This window comes from Eupeodes corollae, chromosome 2 (genome assembly GCF_945859685.1).
Source record: "Eupeodes corollae chromosome 2, idEupCoro1.1, whole genome shotgun sequence".
Lineage (NCBI taxonomy): Eukaryota > Metazoa > Arthropoda > Insecta > Diptera > Syrphidae > Eupeodes > Eupeodes corollae.
In genome coordinates, this window is record NC_079148.1 from 103,272,828 (window position 1) to 103,298,537 (window position 25,710).

At 36.5% G+C, this 25,710-nt stretch overlaps 1 protein-coding gene across 7 annotated transcripts in view; it reads right to left on the reverse strand.

Moving 5' to 3' along the window:
• The window catches only part of LOC129944275 (band 7 protein AGAP004871), a 165,995-nt gene that overhangs the window by 89,060 nt on the left and 51,225 nt on the right, over positions 1 to 25,710 (reverse strand). The window contains exon 1 of one of the 7 annotated variants that reach the window (XM_056053607.1): positions 24,954 to 25,651. The exons of 4 other annotated variants lie outside the window; for them this stretch is intronic. In XM_056053607.1, the coding sequence (XP_055909582.1) occupies positions 24,954 to 24,993 (40 nt within the window). In that variant the 5' untranslated portion in view covers positions 24,994 to 25,651. Of the gene's footprint in view, positions 1 to 24,953; positions 25,652 to 25,710 lie in introns of those variants that run through there. 2 more of the 7 variants (XM_056053608.1, XM_056053609.1) reach the window with 2 other exon arrangements.

Sequence of the window (25,710 nt, forward strand, 5' to 3'; positions counted from 1 at the left end):
CCTTGCTTCACACGTCCTTATCCTCAGCATCATTTTATACACACTTTGCACTTTAAATATTTAATGTTTTAAGAAGATTTTTGATATTGATTTTTGTGGGTGAATGAAAAAGTAGTCTACAAAATATGAGTATGAATTTATGAACTGCAAGACTGAGATGATGCATTTGTCAAAATGAAAACTGAGAGTTTTTTAATGGCGTTTTGGATTGAATATAATCTCTTCTATCAAAAAGAAGAGCTGTCATTTTGTGTTTGAATAAATAATATGTAAAGCTTATCCTTCGTTAGACTTATCTCATATACCGAATTACAAGGAACGAGACACAACAAAGTTGTAATATGTTTCCGCAAATTAACAAGATCTTTAGGAGCAATGATCAGAACGACCTTCCCTAAGTTTCAGAGGACCACAGAAAACAGACGTACAGGAATAGATCATGGGACGCTGTCTTGGACGATGACTTCTTTGCTGTCAAAGATCCGCAGGAGACGGGCTGCTTTTCAGCAAGTGTTCAAGATGAATCCTAGCCTTCGCCCTTATCACGACCTAGAGAATAGAGCACTGTAGCACTACTTTTACCTGTGTAACGACATAACGCAGTGGCTATCTGAGAACCTCGGTTTTACCAGGTTCAATGACGAAAACTTGACAAATGCCATCATCGCCGAGCAAAACGGGGCTAATACCTTATTAGTTACGAAGATAGAGCTCAAACTAATCTGCGATTCATTAAAGGAAAAGAAGTCAGCAGGTGACGATGGTATATCCAGCATTGTAATACGACATTTACCTCAGGAAACTGTGGACATTTATACCACTCTGTTTAACAACGTTCTGAATAATGCATATTATCCGGTCCGTTGGAAAACAGCTGTAGTACAGCCTCTCCGGAAAAAGGGAAAGGACAACTCCAATCCGTCGAATCTCCGGTCGATACGTCTGCTGCCGAGTATCAGTAAGGTATTCGAGAAGGTTATAAATAGAGTTTTGTCCAAGTGGGCTGAGAACAACAAAATAATTAAGTATAATCAGTTCGGTTTTAAGGCGGGACATGACACTATTCATGCTTCGTCTAAGCTTGTTTCTGACATCCAGTGGAACAAATCTGAAAGGCAATGTACGGAGGCTTGACTGGTTGACTTGGAGAAGGCCTGCGACACCGTATGGTTAGAGGGTCTGTATCTAAAGTTAAACAGACTTGGCATAAGTAAACCATTGTCATGCACATCTAAGATGGTTTATTGTCAAAATTGGCCCAGTAACATCTACCAAAATCTTTGATATTAAAAATAGTCTTCAACGATTAGCGGTTTACTCACCAATCTTGTTCAGCATTTACACCTGTGATCTGATAACAAGTCTGACACAGGCAATAGCGTATGTACTACGCCGACGACCTAATTGCGTACAAAACGTCCCCAAAAATTGAGGTTATTAAGAAACTTTTGCAGGGTGACTTCGACAAGATTCAGCAATATTGCGATGACTGGAAGTTCAGAAATGCAAAACTATTCTGTTCAGAACTTCGCTGTATAGAGCCTCAAGGAATACGAGAAAGAACTGGAAATTCCTAGTGATCGTTGCGAGAGTGATGTCGTCGACTAACAGCTTAATTTTTGGGGCTTACTACCCTAGAATTGTTGCCCATTATCCTCACACTGAAATCGTTATTGCGGGCGATTTCAATGTACACAATTCTTCTTGGCTTCGTTATTCTGGTCAGTCAACACCGGAAGGCAGGTATGTTGAGAGCTTTGCTAAGTTAAATCAATTAACTCAGCTTGTCGATGAGCCAACTCGAATCCCTTACGTTGCAGGTCCATCCGCCAACACCCTAGACTTGTTTCTTACCTCTGTCCCTAATAAATACACAATCAGTGTATTACCGCCTCTAGGCACATCAGACCATTGTATCGTATCTCATTCTCATTCTCATTTCGAAAAAATCCAGTTAAAGAAAAAACTCCTATGAGAACCGTTTGGCAATATGAGAAAGAAAACTGGGACGGTCTCAATGAATTCTTCAGGAACTTTAACTGGTCACTATGCTTCCTCGATAGTGATGTGGATTTTATGCCCAATAGGGTGAAATCTATCAAACCCAAAGAGAACTCATGGTTTGATTCGAGCTGTGAAGAGGTTATTAGGTTAAGGGATGTAAGTTTCCATTGAAATTAAGCCAAGCCGACTGAGGAAAACCGGAATAAGTTTAAACAAGCTCGAAAGATCTGTAATGGTCATATTCGACGAACAAAATTTTTGGATGATCAGAAATTAAGGCAAAAAATACTACAATGTCCCAAAGGTAGTAAAAATGTCTGATCATTTGTAAAAAACGTACGAAACACCATGTCATCCTCGGTTCTAACGCTCGTCCACAATGACACTCACTATGTAAGCTCGATTTTTTTTTAGGTGGCGCAACAGTCCGTAGAGAACCAGGGCCTAGTGACTTACAAATCTCAACCATTCCTGGGTGCGAGTAATGCTGTCAGAGATGGAAGGGACCTACAGCTTAAATGCCGAATCCGAACGGCTAATTTTAGAAAGCACTTTTTTCATGACAAGAATAACTCTTGGAGAATTTGTCAATTCCTCGCAGGAGGCAGTACCCGTGAATAAAACTTTAGGTGGCACAGGCAGGGATCCAACAGAAGACCTCTCGCATGACTATCCAACGCACTAATCATCATGCTACGGGTACTACTGTAAGCTCGATTGATAAGGCCAATTTGCTTGCAGCACATTTTGCTGTTAATTCGACGCTACCAGATAGTGTCATGAGTCCCCCTGTTCTTTAGAGCGTAAATGACAAATCTTCTTTCGGAATCGTTCAAGAGTACTGAAAAACCTTGACATACACAAATCCGTTGGCCCGGATAGTATATCCCTTATTGTTTTGAAGAGGTGTTCTTCAACGCTGGCAAAACCACTGCGTAAGCTTTTCCATCTCTCCTATTCTACAGGTCTCTTCCCGAGTGGATGTAAAACTGCATTTGTCCAACCTGTCCCTAAAAAAGGTGAATCCTCCTCCCCTTAAAAATATAGTCCAATTGCACTAACGTCCCTTCTTTCTTATGTCACGGAAACGCTGATTAATTTTCAACTTAAGAAATATCTTGAAGAACGAAAGCTTCTTAATGACCCACAGTATGACTTTCGTAGCAATAGGTCCACTGTTGATCTCATGATTCATCTCACTGAACAGTTTAACAAATCTTTACATCGTTTTGGAGAAAGTAAGATTATTGCACTTGATATTTCAAAAGCATTTGATAGAGTTTGGCACCAAGCTCTCTTTTCGAAAATTCGTGCTTTTGGTATTTCTGAATCTCTTCTTCGTTGGATTAGAAATTACCTTTCTAACCGTTCAATACAAGTTGTATTAGATGGTTTTAAGTCTGAAATTCATAAAATAAATGCTAGTGTCCCCCAGGGCTCCGTTTTGTCTCCGACTCTTTTCCTTATATTCATAAACGATCTTTGGTCTGTCACTTCTAATCCATTAAACTGTTTCGCCGACGGCAGTGCCCTCAGCTTTTCATATTCATTTCTAGATTCACATCCTTGTCCTTCGGATGTGTAACTTAAACTGCAGCGTATGATAAGCTCATTGAATTTCGGTCTTGACAGCATTGTACAATGGGGAATTAAAAAACGTGTAGAATTTAATGCTTTGAAAACTCAATGCTGTCTCCTGTCGTTAAAGCGTAACACACCCTCGATGCCACTATCTATGAGTGGCACTTGCAACCAGGAAACCAATCAACTGCAGTACCTCTTATGAAATGATCACATATTCGATATCCCCAAAAATGCTGCCAGGTGCTTAGGATTTCTCCGACAATTCAAGAAATTTTTCACGCCTTCTGATCTGGCTATAATCTACAAAGCTTTTATCCGTCCAAAGCTTGAATATAATTCGCATATCGGGGCAGGTGCCCCTAAAACAAGTTTAAATCTCTTGGATAGAATTCAAAAAAGGGATTTAAAAATGATAGGTGACAGAACTATAATCGAAACTTTTACATCGCTAGAACACGGTCCCAATGTTTCATGCCTTTCGTTGTTTTATAGATATTTTTACAAAACTATGTTCTGTCGAACTAGCCAGTTGCAATCCAACCTTTAAACAATTCAGCCGTAATACTCGCACTTCTAGGAATGCTCATCAGCTTACCCTTGAGCTTAATTTCAGACGTACTGTCAAGTACAGAGATTCTTTCTTAAATCGCACATCGAGAATGTGGAATGCTTTGGCCAACTCTGTTTTTCCCTCCCATTTTGATGTTCAGAACCTTAAGACCAATGTGCAAGGGTATCTCCTTTTAAACCCTTCCCTATTTTTCTAATGCTGTTTTAATATAAACATATAAAGGGTACTAATAACCCCCTGAGTGCTTGTGAATTTACAAAAAAAACAACAATGAGTACTAAGAAAGTGCACATTTGAGTGCCAACATTCCGCCCGAAGCTTTTCTCCATTTAGACAATCGAAGGCTGATACAGGATAGGGATGTGGTTCCGCTAATTAAACCGTAAAACTGTAGATAGGCGACTCCTTTACAGTCGAAACGTCCTTTCACTAAACGGAAAAAATACTTATCCAATTTGCTAAAAATTTTCAAAATCGTAACTTTGTGAATGTGACATTTAGTTATTTCTGACATTGTTAATATATGTACTCAGATACTTGCATTATTTTAAATTAATTCTGTCACTTTAAGCGTTTAAAAACTTTTATTTGCAAACACTTAAAAAAATACGATCCAATAACCAGAGTGATGGCTGCCACTTTCTGTCAAGCCCTCAGATTCGGTAATGAAGGTACTCTATTTTTAAATCCCTAAAGATACAACAATGGTCTTCACTGCTTGATTGACAATTTGTCATTTGAAACTGAGGAAATTATACTAAAACTTGTTGAATTAGGGAATTCCCCAGAGAACAACCTTCATCTTATCCATCTTGTTTTGCCGACTTTTAAAAAGAACCTTATTATATTAATGTACACACATACTCGTATATAGATGGAAATGTGTACTTGAATTTACAACTTAATCAATTATTTAATAACTATAATTGTCATGAAATTCACTATAAGCCAATTTATCTAAAAATATCCAACTTTTTCTAAAGAACTATAAATTTGCCAACTTGTTCTATTTATTTCTTTAATGGCATATCTATGTTCATACAGACTTGAAAACATATCATTTTATAATTTTTGTTTGTAAAAACAATTTTAAGTGCTACATTGCGTGTCATTTACATTCGTGAATGAATACTTCAAAAAATATCCTTACAGGTATGTGATAAAAAATGTGCATTACTGGAAAACATTATTTTTGGATATTTATAAAATATTTTTCATTTTGTTTAACTTTAATCTTAAAAGTGTTGTTTCAATTAAAACACTTGAAAAAGAAACAAAGCATCTTTTTTCAGGTTAGCGCAATTCAAAAAGAGAAAACGTCAAAAAATCTTTTATAACTTAGTTTTAGTATCAAATCGAGATCCGATTTCAGATGGTTTTATAATCTAAATTTGATCTGGATCAAAAAAGCTTAGTGATAAATTCACAACGAAAATTAAAAGCTCGTTGTTGTATGTCCTTTCTTGACGACAGCATGTACTTTGTTTTGCACTCATTAACCGTTAAACCCATTTTTGCCGCCTACGCCTCAATACTCACAAAAGCCCCATTGACATCTCGCTGAGTTCTTCCGATTATGTCAATGTCATCAGCATAAGCCCGTAATTGGACAGATTTTTGAAAGATAGTGCCTCTGGTGTTGACGTGTGAGCTCTGCACTATTCTTTCAAGCACGATGTTAAAAAAAACGCATGACAGCGCATCACCTTGTCTAAAACCTTTTCTGACATCGAAAGGTTCTGTTAAGTTGTTTCCAACCTTTATGGAGCAGCGTGAATTCTCCATGGTCATCCTGCATAAACGGACGAGTTTGGCAGGGATGCCAAAACTAGACATGGTTTTATACAGCTCGTCCCTGTAGATGCTGTCATATGCAGCCTTGAAATCGATGAAAAGATGGTGGGTGTCGATTTGATATTTTTAGGTTTTTTTCCAGGATCTGACGTAATGTGAATATTTGATCGACTGTGGACTTTCCTGGTTTAAAACCACACTGATAAGGACCTATCAGGTTGTTGACGATGGGCTTTAGACGTTCACATATTACGGTAGAGAAGATTTTATAGGCGATGTTAAGTAGACTAATTCTTCTATAGTTGGTGCAGTTTAGAAGGTCTCCTTTTTTCAGGATCGGGCAAACAATACTGAGGTTCCATTCATCGGGCATGTTTTCTTCCGACCACATCTTACAGATAAGTTGGTGCATGCTCCTAACCAACTTATCTCCAGTTGCTTTAAAGAGTCCGGCATTCAAGCCATCCGCTCCAGCGGCTTTATTAGACTTCAACTTAGATATGGCAATCTTTACTTCGTCTAAGTCTGGAGGACGGGATTGTTGGCTTTCGTCGTCTATATTAAATGGATCATCCTGCCTGACAGCGGAATTCAGTTCTTCGTCACCGTTATACAGTCTGCGGAAGTGGTCCTTCCATATCCTCGGCATGAAGAGCTATTTGAACCAATTTTCGTAGCATTTTTTCCACTCCGATTGAGGTACCTCTAAAACATAGTTTTTGAATGCATCAACGGCTTCTTTAAGGGTAGACAAACTGTGGGAATAAAAAGAAGTCATTGGGTGCCAAATCAGAACTGTACTGTAGTTAACCCATTAATGCGATGTTTTGGCTGGTCAAAAAATCCTTTGTTTCAGCCGATGTGTGAGAGAAATGTTCTGGCAAACAAATGGTCGTATACCATTCAGAATTTACTGTCTTGAGTTGCTCTAACTCTACGTCGCCACGTGACTGGTAATGCCAAAGAAAAAGAAATAAAACCATTTGCTTCGATGTAATTCTTCCACGAACAACTTTTGTTGGATTTGGCACATCTTGGAGGACCCTTACAGTCGATTGCTGCTTTGTTTCGAGCTCATACGCATGGATCCATGATTCGTCACCTGTGTAGATATTGTACACAGGCTTTGATGCATCTTTACCGTATTTGTTCACCATTTTCTTGAACCAATGGACACGACCATTCTTTTGAGCGTTTGTCAGATTATGCGAAATCTAACGCGAACAAACCTTTTTCACGACCAAATGTTCATGTAATGTCTTTTTGATGCTTGTCATACTAAAGCCCAAAGATGCCTCTATCTCACGATATATAACATGTCGATCTTGCTTTATCAGTTCATGCACAGGATCGATATTTTGTGGAACAACAACCGAATTTGGACGACCTTCACGGAATTCGTCGTGGAACGAACGCAGACCATGATTGAATTCGTTATTCCAGTTAACAGTTTACAGTGCTATAAGATGGTGCTTTATCGCTATAGAAAGAATTAAGTTCATCGCTTGATAATCCACGTCGAAAGTTATGAAAAACAATCGCACGAAGTGCGATTTTTTGCCCGAGATGAATTTTTCAAGTTACTGTCAACAACACAAACCACACTCAAATGAAACATGTTCTTTAGAAATTTATGGTTAAAAATGTCAAACCTTCCGTTGAAAATGTCAGATGGCGCCTGGCAACTGTTACCTAGGCTAAAAATATAAGTAGCAACCAATATTACAGTCAGCTTGTATTTTTTTCGCGCACAGCACTGTGAATTGACATACATACGAGTAAACATAATTTATGACCATATCTAAGTATAGTCTGTAAAATCCAAAGCTATCAGCCTTTTTGTTCTCCATAATTAGTGCCAAAAATAAATTTTAACATGTATTCTACAGGGTAACTTTATAAAATACTTATGATGACCTTAATTTTTCATTATATTTTGCTACGTTAAAGTTCTGAAACGAAATTTGTTTGTTTTTGACAGTAGAAGCTCAAAAACAGAGTGTTCATTTTTTTCATATTTTTCAAGAGCAATAGGAAACTAAATTAAAAATAAAATTTTTACGATATAAAACTTAGACCTTTGTGGCTTTTTTAAAACATTAAAATTTTATTAGACCCCAACAAAAAAAACGACTTAAAAAATAAGTTACAATTGCCTTAAATTATGGTATTAAACAGACTTTAATGAATTCGTAAAACCTTAGTAAAAACGTTAGATATGTCAGATTCATTTTCTATCGGTCTATTAGAAAGTCCTTAGATTTGTTTGTGAAAATTAATAGGTTCATGATGAACAGAGAATAAACACCATAAGGCTCCGTCTTTTCAACAATATCTTCTCCCAATGTTCAAAAACCATTTATTTTTGCAACTTATAACGCACTAAGCTTTTTATATTCACTTTAAAATCATTCCTCAGGAGTAAACTTAAAACTGCAGCGTATGAAAGCTCATTTTATTTGTTTCTAGAGGGGCTTTTTAAATGGGGAAAAGCAGCGCTATTAGGCCGTAGGAATCAAACAGCTGTTTATTAAAAACCTTATGGAAATTGATTCCCTCAGATATTATCTCGTAGACACTGATTACTGCACTTCTACTTTGAGCCTTAGTAAGGGTTTTAAGGTTATTTCCCATCCAGAGAAGATTGGAACGATGACATCGTGTCGATAGGTTTCGACACAACCATTTTTACTGACGGCTCAAAGATGGAGTGCGGAGTTGGTTCAGGGATCTTTTCTGAGCCCCTAAATGTAGCTAAATCCTTTAGGCTTCCTGCCTTTGGTAGCGTTTTTCACGCTGAACTGCTGGCAATAAGGGAGGCATGTAAGATACCTAAACAAAGCCCAAACCAAAACCGAAATGCGGCTATCTTCACAGACTGTCAGGCAGCTGTCAAAGCCATTAACTGGTCCACATTCTCATCTAAATTGGTCGAGTAATGTCGCGATGAGCTTGTGAGCCTGAATATTAACCTTGTTGTCACCCTGATCTGGGTTCCGGGCCATGATGGTATCGTGGAAAATGAACGGGCTGACGAGCTAGCCAGGCAAGGAACGGCCCTTCATAGCTCACTTGCAGAAATGGTTAACATTCCTCTTGGTGCTATGAAGGGTAAAATCTTTTCTATCTGCCAAACTGAATCAAACCGAACGTGGAAAACCCATACAAACGATCTTCTATGCAGGCCAAGGCAAGACATAGCCAGGAATGTTGCAGTTTGTACCGGACATTGGCCTATATGAGTTCACGCAGGTATGTTGGGTATCTCTCACAACACCTTTTGCCGTAGCAAAAGTGACCAAAGAGAAAGTGAAACGATAATCCATTTCCTCTGCAAATGTCCTGTTTTGGCAAACAATAGAATGAAATACTTTGGAAAAGCATTCTTTCACGAATTTGATGAGCTATCTGAGACAAAGATTAGAGACCTTATCTTTTTTCTCAATGCGACAAAATGGCTCTAACATAATCGCTATGAAGCTTCTTTATAAATTGTTTTTAGTTTTTGGTATCAAAACGGTGCATTCCAGCGCTAATTAGATCTCTACCTACCAACCATTCGAAGTCGCAAGAATTGATTTACACCGGATTTGGCTGCAATAAATACAACCTTTCCCAAAATCCCAAAAATATAACACTCGAGTCCTTTAGAGAGAATTTACAAGATAGTTCTATGCTCATAATACACGTACTTCTTTGATGCCACTTTTAATGAGATTCTTTATTTTTAGCCACACTACTCACAGTATTTCTTGACTATTATAAAGTAAGCAGAAACGTTTTTAATGTTTGAACGAAAAAGAATCCTTGGTATGTAAACACCAAACAATTCAATTCAATGTTTCCACCCTGAACTTAATACTGCCTTCAGGTAAACATACCTACCACATTCCACCTTCATTAAAATAGTCCTAAATCTTAAAATTTAATTGGTAACTCCCTACCTAGTTTTACCATCCTAATATGCCTATATACATTTTATATTTTCTTATCATTACGAACTTTATTTTTCATCCTGATTGCTCTAATATAAAAAATACCCATAGGGTAGTTCTAAGACAAGTTTGGGACAAATCTGCCTCCATCGACATTGACGAAACATTTAAGATTATTTTGAGTAAACATTGTTGTTCGATACATTTTTCTTGGGATGAGTTTTTGTTTCCAAAATGACTAGAGGGACTCTATTTACACAGCCCACAAGAACATTCCACACAGTTGATAACCTAGTCCTAAGACAGTTCCTATCATAAGGAATAACTCGTCCCAAAAAATGGGAAATACCGGGAAATTGACTTTTCGAAATAAATGGTTTGTGCATTTGATAAGTTGGTTCAAATACACAAACCATTTCTTTCAGTAGGTAGGTTTCCCAGTATTTCATGTTTTTATTAAAATAAAAAGTTGAGTTTTTTACAAACTATAGATTTAGATTTATAAAAAAACAATTCGCATAGTCTAAAGAAAATGCTTTTTCTTTAAACACCTCATTTGCAAAAATTATTTTAGTGTGAGAGCCGGAAAATAGAGACTTTCTAATCAAATAATATAAATGATGATGATTTCTTTTTTAGAATTCATTGAAATCATTAAGAAAAACCTAGCAGACTGTCGTTATTTTTCTTTGGTCAATGCATTTCTTTGTTAAAGATCTCAAATAAGTCAAACACAAATAATGAAGGAAAACTCTACCATTGCTTCCATTTTCGAAAGTCAGAAACTTTTAACCATTAACCATTTAACTGCTTCCATTTTTGAAAGTTGGTGGTGCAAAATCATATCGTCACCTCCTAGTGGTGCCTCGTATGAATGGACTGATAATGTTGAAACACCACCCCCCCCCCCTCTCCAAACGAAAAACATTTGCATACACTCAACCGACCACGAAAAGCAAAGCAGCTTCCTGATGCCCTCGCCGAAATCAAAGCTGATGTGATAGCTCTAGGAGATGCGATGGAATGATCCAGGCAGTTGGAAAATTGAAGGCTGTGATTTCTACTATGGGAAGTGTCTACTCGATAGGATTAAGCCCTTATTTGGATGTGGTTTTGCAATCAGAGGGAAACTAAGGCAAAGAGTTTTAAGCTTTCGGGAGGTAAGCGAAAGAGTGACGACAATCCGCATTAAGGCCAAAATACACCACCTGACCTTTATCAGCGCGCATGCCCCGACAGAAGAAAAGGATGACAATACCAAAGAAGAATTCTACGAGCTCCTTGCCAAAACATATGAGCAATGGCCCAAAAATGATGTTTAAATTCTCCTGGGAGATTTTAACGCCAAAATTGGTAAAGAAGGCATCTTTGGTAGGTCAATCGGAAGACAAAACCTACACGATAACACATCTGGAAACGGACTCAAGCTCATCGACTAGCCGAGAAAAACATAGTGCTGAGAAGCACCAGATTCCCACGCCCAGATATCCAGAAAGGTACTTGACGGTCGCCCGATGATCGAACATGCAACCGAACATGCAACCAAATCGATCATGATGCTATTGACAGAAGTCACTCCTCTAGCATACTTGGCGTTTGTACGTACAGATCACCCAACATAGATTCCGACGACTACCTAGTTGGAAGCTCTTAGGCGAACAACAGCCTCGAGGAGAAGTTTCAACGTTGGAAGACTGCAGCAGGAGGATACTGCCAACGCCTTTGACGGCCGACTATTCCTAGATCTTATAACAAACCCTACAACGGAAGAGATGTGCCCAGAGACCCAATGGCAGTTTCGCAAACAATCCATTAGGAATGCTGTAGAAGAGGTGCTAGGTTTCTCACAGCCGCCACCAAGGAACCCCTGGTTTGACTTTGAATGTGTTCAGGCAAACAAAGCCAAAACGGAAGCATACAGATTGTGGCAACAAAGGAGCACACGATCTTCCCGCCAGCTCTACGTTGACAAGAGAAGGGATGAGAACTGCTTGCTCAGAAAAAAGAAAAAAGCACAAGAGCAGCGTGAAGTCGAGGAGATCCATGGATATTTTTACAGCAAACAGGTGCTTTTATAGAAGAGTCGAAAAGAAAACAACGGGATTCACTAGCTTCCCTGGAGCCTGCAAAGATAAAGAGGGGAATACCGTAGTCGAGACGCAGTCAGTGCTAAAAATCTGGAGAGATCATTTCAACCAGCTGCTTAATGATGATGATTTGTTTATCTGGGCACTGCTGGTAATTCTGCAAATGATATTAGCGCGGAGATCAAACGCAGAATTACCCTAGCTAATCGCTGTTTCTTTGGCATAAATAAGCAGTTGAGAAATAAGTCCCTATCGCGAAGTATCAAAGAGACACTGTACAAAACTTTAATCATCTCAGTCCTTCTGTATGATGCAGAAGCATGGACCCTCTCCCAGGCAGGATGAAGGATCTCTTGATATCTTCGAGAGGATGGTTCTACGTATAATATATAGACCGGTTTGTGTCGACAGGCAAAATAAAATCTGGCGCAGAAGCTACAATCACGAACTATACGAACTACGTGTTCAACGATTTAGATGGCTAGGGCATGTCGAGCGAATGAACATCGAAGCTCCAGCCCGTAGGGTATTCAACGCGAAGCCTGAGGGACCAAGAAGCAAAGGGAGGCCTCATCTCCGGTGAAGTGATCAAGTTGAGGCCGACGCACGTCAACTTGTTATTCGAAACTGGAGGCAGCAAGCCAGAGATCGAGTAAGCTAGCGAAAGTTATTACTTGAGGCCCAGGAGCACAATGCGCTGTAGCGCCAACAAAAGAAAGTAAGTATTTTCGAAAGTCAGAAACATTTAACTATTCCAAGTTTATTGGTTAAAAGTCAAGTTGAACCTTTATTAAAAAATAAATAAATAAACACCCTGTTAATGGGAATAGGAAAACAGATTAATAAACCTAAAATATTCGTTGTTGTTTGGTGTCTATTTGACAAATTTGCTTATTTGCTTAGGAATTCGCCCGTTATTTGTTCAAATTATAATAACTGTATGTATACATACAGGACTTTCACACTAATTAGGGTCTACACGCAAATAGTTTTGATATATTAATTTTTAGCTAAAAATACATTTTCTCTCCCCATTAAATTTGACTTTTTATTTTCGTATTTATAAAATACTCGAGTACAATCTTTTAAGCCTTTTTTTAAAAGCGTGTTTGCTGGTGAATTTTTAAAAAAATGTTTCTAAATAAGTCTAGGGTACTATTAGACCAGGAGATGCAATAAAGACTTATAATTGCTCTTAAGAATTTTACTGCTTCAAGGATATTTCGCCTAATTTTCTTGCACTTTCAAAAAATGTTGACAAAATGATTTTTATCCTATTAAAAAAATGACCCAAACGCTTCAAATTTAAATCAAGACAAATCTTGCTGAAGATGCTTTAAATTTGTAAATAATATCTAGAGAATAAAATTTACCTCGTCAAAGAGGAAAATATGTAAGTACAAAAAAAGTTATTAACTCCTGTGTTTATACTATTAAAAAAGAAAATAGGGTCGATGTAACATATCGGACTTTTCCAAGGCATTTGATAGAGTAAATCATAAAATACTGAAAAAAAGGAGACACTTTAAACTGCACCAACTAAAGACGCATCAGTCTACTTAACATCGCTTACAAAATCTTCTCTGCCGTAATACTTAAACTTCTAAAGCCCATCGTCAAAAACCTGATTTGTCGTTATCAGTGTGATTTCAAACCAGCAAAGTCTACATTCGACCTAATGTTAAAACTATGCCAGATCCTGGAAAAAACTCAAGAACACCAAATCGACACCCACCATATTTCATCGATTTCAAGGCCGCATATGACAGCATCTACCACATGGAGCTGTATAGAGCCATGTCTAGTTTTGGCATCCCTGCCAAACTTGTCGGTTTGTGCAGAATGACCAAGGAGAATTCACGCTGCTCCATAAAGGTTGGAAACAACTTAACAAAACCTTTCGATGTCAAAAAACGCTTTAGACAATTTGATGTGGTGCTATGCAATTTTTTGAACATAAACCTTGAAAGAATAGTGCAGAGCTTCCACGTCAATACTAGAAGCACTATCTTTCAAAAGTCTGGAAAATTACTAGCATTAACATAATTGGAAGAATTTAGCTCGATGTCAATTGGACTTTTGTAAGCATTGAAGCAGAGGCTGAAAAAATGGGTTTAACGGTCAATGAGGGTAAAACTTAGTACATGCTGTCGTCGAGAAAAGAATTACAAAACCATTGTCTCGGTCAAAACGTCACCATTGACTGATGTAACTTTAAGGTAGTTAAGTTCGCCTACCTAGGGTCCGCTATGAATGCAGAAAACAACATCAACGTTAAGGTCAAATGAAGAAAAACTCTTGCTAACCGCTGTTTATTTGGGCTAAGAAAGCAATTGAAGCAAAGCCCTTTTAAGATAATCCTGCGGCTGGAAAGTCTTCTAATCTCCACCCACAGAATAGCTCAGTAGAGGAAGACCGTGGATCAGGAAGCGCGCACAAGTGGAAAGTGACCTCACCCAAATTGTAGCTCGAAACTGGAGACATCTAGTTAGATACGAAGTTAGATGGGAAAGTTTGTTGGGCGAGGCCTTAGTTCACATAGGACTGTAGCTCCACCTTAAGTAAGTAAGTAATCAAAAATTACTGTGAGAAAATCTTGAATCCTTAGGTTTTCATGATCAAATATTGAACTGGTTGATCTAACCAATCGTGTTCAAAATCGATGCTTTCAAACATTTTCAACTCAGAGGTTCCCCAAGGCAGTCATCTTGGTCCCCTTCTGTTTTTGTTATTTATTAATGATTTACATCTGCTTAAATGATATAACTTGAATGACGTATCTTTAAATATATCAAAATGTAGTTTAATATCAATTAAGATTATCTTTTCCCAACATTAGATTTTAGAATGCAAGTAGACTGCTTTGTCTCTAAAGGCAACTGTATTCGTTTAACTTTTGATAAGAAATTCTATCAACTTCAATGTCCTTTCACATTTAAATGTCTTTTTGTTAGTTACACCTATTTTGGAATACTGTTGTGTGGTTTGGACTCCATACTATAAAAATTCGCAAAATTGAATAGAAAGTGTTCAAAAACAATTTACGAGGTTTCAATTCAACAACTTTAATGCAGCGTAGTCTTGCCCTCGTATGAAGCTCGTAGACTTTTAAGATCTTTTGCTTGTGATTTTTTAACTGGTCATATTGATTGTTCGCCTAAACAATTCCTTTTTAAATTAAATACTCCGGGTCATTGTTTAACATCAAGGGTTTTCCTTTTTTCCTCTATCCCAATTTATTCGACTATTCATGGCTTCAATGAACTAGTTACAAAAGCTTGTGCACTTTCCAATTTATTTTATTTTTATTTTTGCCTAAGTCTTAAATTACTCAAAATAAATGACATAGTCTTAGAAAGTTTTTTGTATTTATAATAAGTGATGGTTTACCACAAGGTTGTACCCTTGGTCCCATGTTTTTACTTTTTGTTACGCGCCATAAACCTTAAACAGAAAACACCATCGAATTTTTCGTACAAGAAAATCAATGGTTTATAGAGAGATAGATTTTTAAAGCCACTTCTCCAAATTATATAACGGCGATGACGAACCGAATTCCGCTGTAAGGGAGATAGAACCACTCAACCTCGTCGACGCAGATCAACAATTCCGCCTACCCGACCTTGACGAAGTGAAGATAGCTATATCTAAACTTAAGTCAAACAAAGCTGCTGGAGCTGACGGCATCGGTGCCGAACTATTCAAAGCAGCAGGCGATGACTTGGTACGGAGCATGCACCAACTCATCTGCAAAATATGGTCGGAAGAAAGCATGCCCGATGAGTGGAATCTCAGCATAGTGTGCCCGATACATAAGAAAGGAGACCCTCTAAACTGCGCCAACTACAGAGGCATCAGTCTCCTTAACATTGCGTATAAGATCCTCTCTGCCGTATTATGTGAACGTCTGAAGCCATTCGTCAACAACCTGATTGGTCCTTATCAGTGTGGCTTCAGACCAGGAAAGTCCACTATCGACCAAATATTCACACTACGGCAGATCTTGGATAAAACCCAGGAGCTTCAAATCGATACCCAACATCTCCTTATCGATTTTAAAGCTGCGTATGACAGCATCTATAGGGAAGAGCTCTACCGAGCAATGTCTAGTTTTGGCATCCCTGTCAAACTTATCCGTTTGTGCAGAATGGCGATAGATAATGCACGCTGCTCTATCAAGGTCGGAAATGATCTTACCGATGCATTTGATGTCAAAAAAGGTTTTAGACAAGGCGATGCACTGTCATGCGACTTCTTCAACATCGTTCTGGAAAGAATTGTGCAAAACTCAACCGTCAACACTAGATGCACAATCTTCCAAAGGTCCATCCAATTACTCGGATACGCAGATGATATTGACATAATTGGAAGATCAAAGCGTGATGTAAGTGGAGCGTTTTTGAGCATTGCGACGGAAGCGAAGAAGATGGGTTTAGTGGTCAATGAGGGCAAGACCAATTATATGCTCTCATCAAAAAAGGACACTGAACTCGACGTCTTGGACAAAACATCACCATGAACAGCTATAACTTTGAGGTAGTTAAGGACTTTGTCCGCTATTAATGCAGACAACGACACTAGCGCTGAAATCAAACGAAGAATAACTCTTGCAAATCGCTGCTTCTCTGGACTTAGAAGGCAATTGAGAAGTAAAGTCCTCTCTCGAGCATCTAAAATCACAATCTATAAGACACTCATCATCCCGGTTCTCATTTATGGCACTGAGGCCTGAACCCTGTCAAAGAAAGATGAGAACGTCTAAGGATGCTTCGAGAGAAAAATTCTTCGGTTGATTTTTGGTCCCGAACGCATAGATGGAGAATGGAGGAGAAGATATAACGACGAACTGTACGGGCTGTACAGCGACACTGACCTATTTAGCAGAATTAAAGTCCACCGGCTTAGATGGCTAGGTCATGTCGAGCGGATGGACATCAACGCTCCAACCCGGAAGGTGTTCGAATCCAATCGAGAGGAACGGCGCAGTAGAGGAAGACCGCGACTCAGGTGGCGCACGCAGGTGGGAGAGGACCTCAACCAACTTGGCGTGCGAAACTGGAGACAGCTAGATAGGGACCGAGCTGGCTGGAGACGCATGTTGGTTGAGGCCCAGGTCCGCCCCGGACTGTAGCGCCACCTTAAGTAAGTAAGTAAGATATTTAAAGACTTCAATTTGGGAATGAGGTAAAATGTCTTGAAAAGACTCTCGCTCATTCGGTAGCTGAAATTCTAAACGACACATTTTTTTTTTCTTTGAATATTAACTCAAGGTTCCTTAGGTTTGGAAGTTTCACCCAAAATCAAATTCATTTATTATAAATAAGTCGACATGCAAGTATTTGAGGATGGGCTGTTTGTAGAAAGTTCATAACACTTCGGATTATTATCAGAGAAGACATAAATTATATCTTTTGTTAACAAAAGTTTAAAATTCATATTTAAATTACTATAAAAACTTTTATTTAAGATTTACTCAATAAAGTTTGCATATACATACACACATACTCGTACATAGCTAAGTGGTGTTCTGAGACAAAAGATTTTCGAAAATACTTTCTTTTTTTGGGAAGAGTGTTAGAATTAAGTGACCCACTTTTGATAACATGTACCTACTACATTCACATAATACCTAACCTAGCATCATGCATGAAAAGTTTTGAAATTCTCCAAAGACAATTTTAAATTCATTATTCACCATAAGAGCTCACACGAATATCCTTCGTATATCCTATTTGTCATTCATTCCTATTCTCATTCATGTATAGAGGTAAGGCATCCTGAATACATGGCACTGGAATATGCAAACATTTAATAAGGAATTTTCAATGTTTTCTGTCGTGTCTATTGTCCATGTCCCAGAGTTGAACTTGTGGAATTCTTGAGGGAATTAAGTTATTTTTCTCCTTTTTCCCTCAGTTCTGCTTACAACTGTGTGGTTTTGGAAAAAAAAGTTTAAATCCTTAAGAAGTTATTATCGACTACAGAAATGTGATATTATGAAGAGACACAAACGTCCAAGACCAAAATCAATTTTACAAGGTACCTTAGTGATGGTTTTTGATTGGATTTGTTCTTGATTTCATTTGAGAGGAAAAAAAGCTAAGGATTATTTTAAGTACAAAAAAGTTTTAGGTTACATTTGATATTATTAAGGATTAAGAGATACGTATTACATTTTAATTGAAATGGTTAGGACTTTATGCATCATCAATTCTGTATGTCAGGTGTACATTTATTGATTTGACCCCATTTAGACCACAGTTTTTTGAATACAACATCAATTAAAAATGGCTGCCACTTTTTCAAGTATTTTTGATGACATAAAAATCGGGGGGGATATTGATGTACACATTGGCTTTTCTCACAAAAGTTTGATGATATTAAACTGAGGATGTAAAACAAACTTTTTAAATGAAGAAAAGTTTAAGCATTTTACCAAACATATTGATTATATTGGCTTCAAGGGAAGAAATGATTTAGGAATTATTGGTATGGACACTGAAAACGGCCCATTGCTACCAAATGTCATTTTTGTTCGATTGATTTAATTTAGGCCAAGGTTTTTAACAATTATTATCTTAAAAAGGTTCTCTCTATTGAAAGTGTTGAGTGATGGCTGATGGCCTGAAAGGAGTATGGACAAATGATGACACCATCGCCATACCAATTATCATCAAACAATACATTTTCTGGATTCATTGGGTTTTTCAAAATTTAGAGTGTCTATCAAATATTTTGCTTTTTTACGAAGCCGTCTTCAAAAGATAAAGTAACCTCGTCACTCAGTGTGCTGTTTGACTGAATAATGGAAACCAAATTTGTACAAGAAAATTTTAGTGGGTAATAACGTATACTAAGAAGTTGGTGAATATTCGTACTCAATGTGTTGGTTTGGCTTATTTAGCTTGGACAATATGGTTTCAAACAGGTTTCAAATTCAAAATAATAAAAGAGGCTGCGATGCGGCCCACACTGATAACTTCCCATCACGTCTGTCGATTTGTCTTACTTAAAAAATTTTAGGTTTTCGTGCTGGGTTAAAAAAGTTGTTTGTTGAATTATTCTCAAAAATTTTAAAATTACAAACAATATTTTTCATATAAAGAAATAGTTCAGTTCGAAAATCTAGTTTTGTAAATAGATTTTTAGTAAAAAAAAATTTATAATAATTTTAGTAGAATGAATTTAATTTGAGAGATATCAAGAACCGAAAAAATTTGGGTACTATTTTTTGTGGATTTTATTTTTGTATGAATTTTATACAAAAAATAACTGAATATCGAAAACAATATTTTCTGTGAAATAAAAAGAGTTTGAAGACAATATTTTTAATTTTTAAAAGCAATTTGAGTCGTTAGTAAATTTTTACCAACTTTGAGTAATGTTTTTCTAGGTTTTTTTTAATAAAAAAACTGTCAATTTGATTTTTCTCAAAACAGTACCGAATGTTGAAAACAATATTTCTTACAAGATAAAATTAGCTGGAAACCATAATCTTTAAGTTTTAAAAAGATATTTGATTCGAAAATCAATTTTACCAACTTTTGTTAAATTTTCTTTTTAGCTTTTATTTTTTGTAAAAAACTGTCAATTCGATTTTTCTCAAAATTTTTCAGAATGTTAAAAACAATATTTCTTAAAAGATAAAATAAGTTTGAAACATATATATCCCAAGTTTTTGAAAAGATATTTGAATCATAAATCAATTTTTACCAACTTTGAGTAATGTTTTTTTTTTGTTTTTATTTTTTATAAAAAGAACTGTCTGAACGATTTTTCTCAAAATTTTACCAGATGTTGAAAACATTATTTTTCGTTGCACAAAATTGTTTTGGAGATAAAGTCATTTTGTATTCGTAAAATTTTCGAGGTGACAAATTTTTTTTTTTTGATTTATAAAAGAAAACGTTAATTGGATTTTTTTTTCAAAAAATATACTAGTTTGGTATCACGTTACAATATTTTTAATTATATAAACTTTAGTTTAAGTCTCTAGCGTTTTGGGTTTGTAAGATATTTAAGGTTAACCAAAATTTTCAAATTTGTTTCAAACTGCTATGGTGAAAAAAACAGTAGTACCCGTAACGTGATGGTTAGTGCGTTGGACTGTCATGCAAATGGTCTTGGGTTCAATCCCTGCCTGTGCCACCTAATTTCTTTTACGGGTACTGCTTCTTGCGAGGAATTGACAAATCCTCCAAAAGTAATTCTTGTCATGAAAATGTGCTTTCTCAAATTAGCCATTCGGATTCGGCATAATAAATGCAGGTCCCTTCCATCTCTGACAACATTTCTCATACACAGAAATGGTTGAGAGTTGTGAGTCACTAGGCCCTGGTTCTTCATGGACTGTTGCGCCACCTAATTTATTTATTTTGTATGCTAAAAAAACCACGCACGCAATTTTTTTGAGAGCCCTTTCTGCATCTTTCTTCATTATTGTCTGTATTACAAAATTAATTTGAAGTCCATATCTCTTCTGATTTTTGAGCTATGGACGACAAAAAGAACGTCGCGAACGTACGGACCTTGAAACGTCGAGAAAAGTCTGAATTTTCAATTTGACAAATCGGACCCATTACAATAACTTCCTACGGGAAGTTAAAAAGAGTCCCACAACTTGCACTGATAACTCCCCATTCCGTCTGTGGATTTGTCAAGCTTAAAACTTTATCAAATATTCATAACAATACTTTGTGTGAGATAAATAATTTGAAGTCAATATTTTTCATTGTTCTTTTAAACTTGAGTCGAAAGCCATTTCATTTTGAACGATTTTGAAATCTGATTTTGTTAACCAGTTTTTAGTCGAAAACCAATTTTTACCAATTTTAGTAGAATTTCTTGAAAGCAATATTTTTTACAAAATGAAATTGCTTTGAAGCCAATCTCTTTCATTTTGAATAAGATATTGAAGTCGAAATTCAATTTTTTTGCCAATTTTTAGCAGTTTTTAGGTTTTTATTTTTTGTCAATTTGATATTTTTCAAAATTTTACCAGAAGACGAAAACGTTATACTTCGTTGCATAAAACTATTTTGCTTAAAAGGTCATATTCAGTTTGTTAACAGTTTTTGAAGCTGTTGCCATTTGTCATTTACCTACACATTAAAATTGTCACATTTCGCAAAGTTTAAGCGAATTTTAAGCTTCCTGGACAAAAACACAAACCGAGCCATGGCTAAGTACAACTGAAAATTGTTTTGACAAAAACACACATTTGGCGATTTTTGAAATTACATTTTACATACCCCAAACTATCTAATTCCGTATTTTGAACAAAGACGTACATACATAGCTCTTAAGGCTTTAAAAATTCACGTAGGTTAGGTTAGAGTGGCTGTCTAGATATCATTGACACACGTAGACCTCAAGGGTCCATTGTGATACCACTAATGAGGTTACTCATGGGAGAGTAATGAATTTAAACAAACCATTTTGTGCTTTTAATAAAGTTAGAGAGACGTTTTGTGTCAATATTTGCCAGTTCACTGGTATTATCGAAGAAGGGATTACCGAGAAAGTAATTGCTTCTAATGGAGAGTGCTGGACATGTACATAGAAGGTGTTGGACTGTTTCCTCTTCCTCCTCGTCCATGCAGCTTCTACAGAAGTCATTTGTGTAGACCCCTAGCCTCAGAGCATGTCTATCTATGAGGCAGTGTCCCGTTATTACTCCAATTGTAGAGCTTATACTTTGTCTGCTTAGTGATATCAAGCCTTTTGACCGTTTTAAGTCAATACTTGGCCATATTTGCTTGGTTGCCAGGCAGGTGGTACTTTGTGACCATCTAGTATTTGTTGTTTCTAAAGCATATTGCTTGAGAAGATATTTGCATGTAGCAAGTGGTGTTCCTATGTTATGTTTTTGTCTAACATAAGGCAGAAGTGTTCCGTTTTTGGCGAGCTCATCGGCTTTGCAATTTCCCGGAATGTCTCTGTGGCCCGGCACCCAAATGAGGTGAATGTTAAACTGTTCCGTCATCTCCTTCAGAGATGATTGACAATCGTGGACTGTTCGAGAGTTTGTGGAGACAGACGCGAGAGATTTAAGAGCGGCTTGGCTGTCCGAGAAGATTCGTATATCCTTACAAGACATAACGTTTTCTTTGAGCCAGGATAGTGCTTCTTTAATCGCCATTACTTCTGCCTGGAATACACTACATTGATTGGGAAGTCTATAGGATAGACTGAGATTCAGTTGTTCTGAAAAGATACCACTTCCAACTCCGTGATCGGTCTTTGAACCGTCAGTGTAGAAGTGTACCGCATCGTCTTCCAGGGGTCCCTCTTCTTCCCAGGAGGATCTTGAAGGGATGGACACATGGAATCTTTTACCAAATACCATTTTTGGGGTGGTATAGTCTAAGCGATCTGGGATAGATCTGAAATTGTCTAGAATGGTTGTATGTCCAGTATTGTTACTGGTCCATTGAGAGGTGGCTCTAAGCCTTACGCATGAGTTGGCAGCCACCTTTTTAGAGAAGATGTCAAGTGGTGTTAGGTTTAAAAGCACTTCCAGCACTTCTGCTGACCGCTGGACTTTAATGAGTTTATTTAGATTTACCATCTTATCCAGTGCGGTCCACCATACGACGGCTCCATAAATGAGTATCGGCCTGATTACCGAAGTGTATAGCCAGTGGGTTATTTTTGGGGAGAAGCCCCATTTTGATCCTATGGCCTTTTTACAAGTAAAAAGCGCTACAGTAGCCTTTTTGACTCTTTCATCAATTCACGTAACAATAGAATTTATATCATTCTCATTTTCAACTTGGAAAGTACGTTAAGCTTCATATAGGGCTGACAAAATCCAATATCACTGTTGGAAACCATCTGATGCATTTTTAAGAGTCGCATTTTTTGTGTTGGTGTGATTGGGCCTTCAATTTTTCGAAAACGAGACTGGTGCAACGTTTTTGTAAATTACGTTTCTAACTTTCAGCACACTCGTTCATTAAGCAAAACATTAAATGTATCGTAACTTGGGAGAATGTTACTTAACAACGGTTTCAAAAAATAAAAATTTAATGGTTTCGACTATTGTCAAAAAATGAATTATATTTTTAACTTTCCATAAAAAATTATTGAAATTAGTCAATCTGTCGAATTGAAAATTTTTTATTTCTCGACTTTTCAAGGTATCTAGAGTCGAAATATAAGATTTTTAGAGAGATGTCTGCGTGTGTACGTACGTTCCCGAAGTTTTCTTTGTCGTCCATTGCTTAAGAACCAGGAGAGTTATCGACTTCAAATAAGTTTTTATTATACATATAATAATGCAGAACGATGCAGTAAGGGCTCTCAAGAAAATTGAGTGGGTGGTTGAACAATTTGGTTCAACCTAGACTTGAATTAAATTGTATACGATATATTGCACCGTGATACCAAAATAAATATATTTTTGGGAAAAATCCACTGATTTTTGTTCTTTATAAATCAAAAAAACTGAAACAAAAATATTTGTCACCTCGAAAATTTTACGAATAAAAAATGATTTCATCTCCAAAACAATTTTGTGCAACGAAAAATAACGTAAGTAAAATTTTGAGAAAAATCGAATTGACAGTTTTCCTTACAAAAAATAAAAACCTAAAAAATAACTAACAAAAGTAGTTAAAAATTGGTTTTCGACTTAAATAACTTTTCAAAACTTTGAGATTTTGGTTAAAATCAAATTTAACCTTATAAGAAATATTGTTTTGAACATTAGATCAATTTTTTTTTGAAAAATCGAATAGAAAGTTTTTTAACAAAAAATAAAAACAAAAAAAAAACATTTCTAAAAGTTCGTAAAAATTGATTTTCGACTCAAATGTCTTTTCAAAAATTAAAAATATTGCTTTCAAACTTAATTTATCTCACATAAAATATTATTTTTGACTTTCGAAGAATTTTTGTTAACTGTTGGATAACAGTCCGTTTTTTCATAAAATCTACAAAAAACAGTACGAAAATTTGGTAAAAATGATGTTCGGTTCTCGATATCACGTGAAAAAAAATTGAAGGTATTAACTTCAAATAAAAATTGATTTTGTAATCAAACTATTTCACCATATGCAAAATATTATTATTAATTTTGTAATTTCTTAGAATTATTCAACTGACAACTTTTTTAACAAATCACGAAAACCTTAAAACTCTTAAGCAATACAAATCGACAGACTGGATTTGAAGTTATCAGTGTGGGTCGCATCCCAGCCTCTTTTTTTGTTACGAACAGCCTCATTAATTTTGTTTGAATCGACATTTTTTTTACATTCCAACAAAATTAAAAAAAAAAAAGACAGAACCCATCTTTTCTTTAAGTCCTTTATAATTCCTTTCTGACATATCACACCATCTTTCTCATCGTTTAAACCATAATCGCCATCACCATCACCGTCATCATCATCAGTTATCAGGTGAAGGTTGCATTCGACAATCTAAATCAAAACCAAGAGAAAAAAGCAAACGAAAAGCGCCCGCACATAAAATAAACATGAAACAAAGAAAACACCAAATACAAAAGCACCCTCATGCAACCGTACCTCCCCCTCCCCCGCCCCTTCAATAACTACCATCAACCATCTCAAACACATCAGTGCCCATTTCATGCATATGCATAGGTATGGTGTATAGCAGCAAAGATTCCAATCAAAAGTTCTTCAACTAAACGCTTCCATAAATGCCTTCGTAAGGGGGCAACCCTTTTAAAGCTAGCTTAACATACTCATCCACATCCAGAACCATCACATGCACTTGGCTTGCCATGCCTTGCCTTGCTTTGCCTTTTTTTTTTGTTTGTTTGATGGTTTTTGACGAGTTTATTTTGCTCTTTGTTCGTCTAGCTAGTGTTTTGTATTCAACAAGTTGTATAAACAGTTCTATTGATTCCTTGACTTATTTCATTTGACTTCTTGCATAGCCTTTTAAGCATCACCATTACCTACACACATAACATTCACATAACTACCCCCACAAATAAGTTGAACCTACCTTTCGAAGTGTCTACAATTACACTTCGTTCGTCAGGCATTTTTGATTAGGCTGTTTTTCTTCTCTTTTTTGTGTTCGAGCGCTCAGAAGTCGAAGTCGAAGACAGAAATGGATAGCACAGGAACAAAAACGTTTACTTTTCCTTCTACTGGGTCACGAATGATTTGCCTTTTTTTCTATTCTGTTTCCGTTTCCGTGTTTGTGTCCGTGTCCGTGTCCTCGTCCGTGTCCGTGTCCTTCACCCGTTCTCTCTGTTATCAGTCGTATTTTATGGCAATACTATGCCTTTAGCAATATTGAGCTAGTAATTTTCTTCCTTCCTTCCTTCTTGAATACGAATGTGAATGTCACTTGCAGCTAGTTAAGAAGCACTTAAGAAATAAATATTTTATCCCTTACTCTATGCGACTCTAAGGATACAATTTGTAAGGACACAAAAACCACTCATGTAAAATTTTATGTTTTTTTATATTTCATGAAAACTCTTTTTCCGTGAAACTCTTTATTAACCGATTAATAATTTATTAAAGCACACGAACGATTGATATAAGTTAAGATAGTAATGCATCGCACGCTATATTTCGAAAAAATATATTTTCCATAAACAAAATAACTTCTAGCGTATTAATTCTATAGACTTAAATGGGAAAATATAAAATTCGTTGTTGTAAATATATTTTGTTTATATTTAATTGTATAGATACTCGTATATATTTTTATTTCGACTTTTAAACTAACTATATACCATGTCACAAAA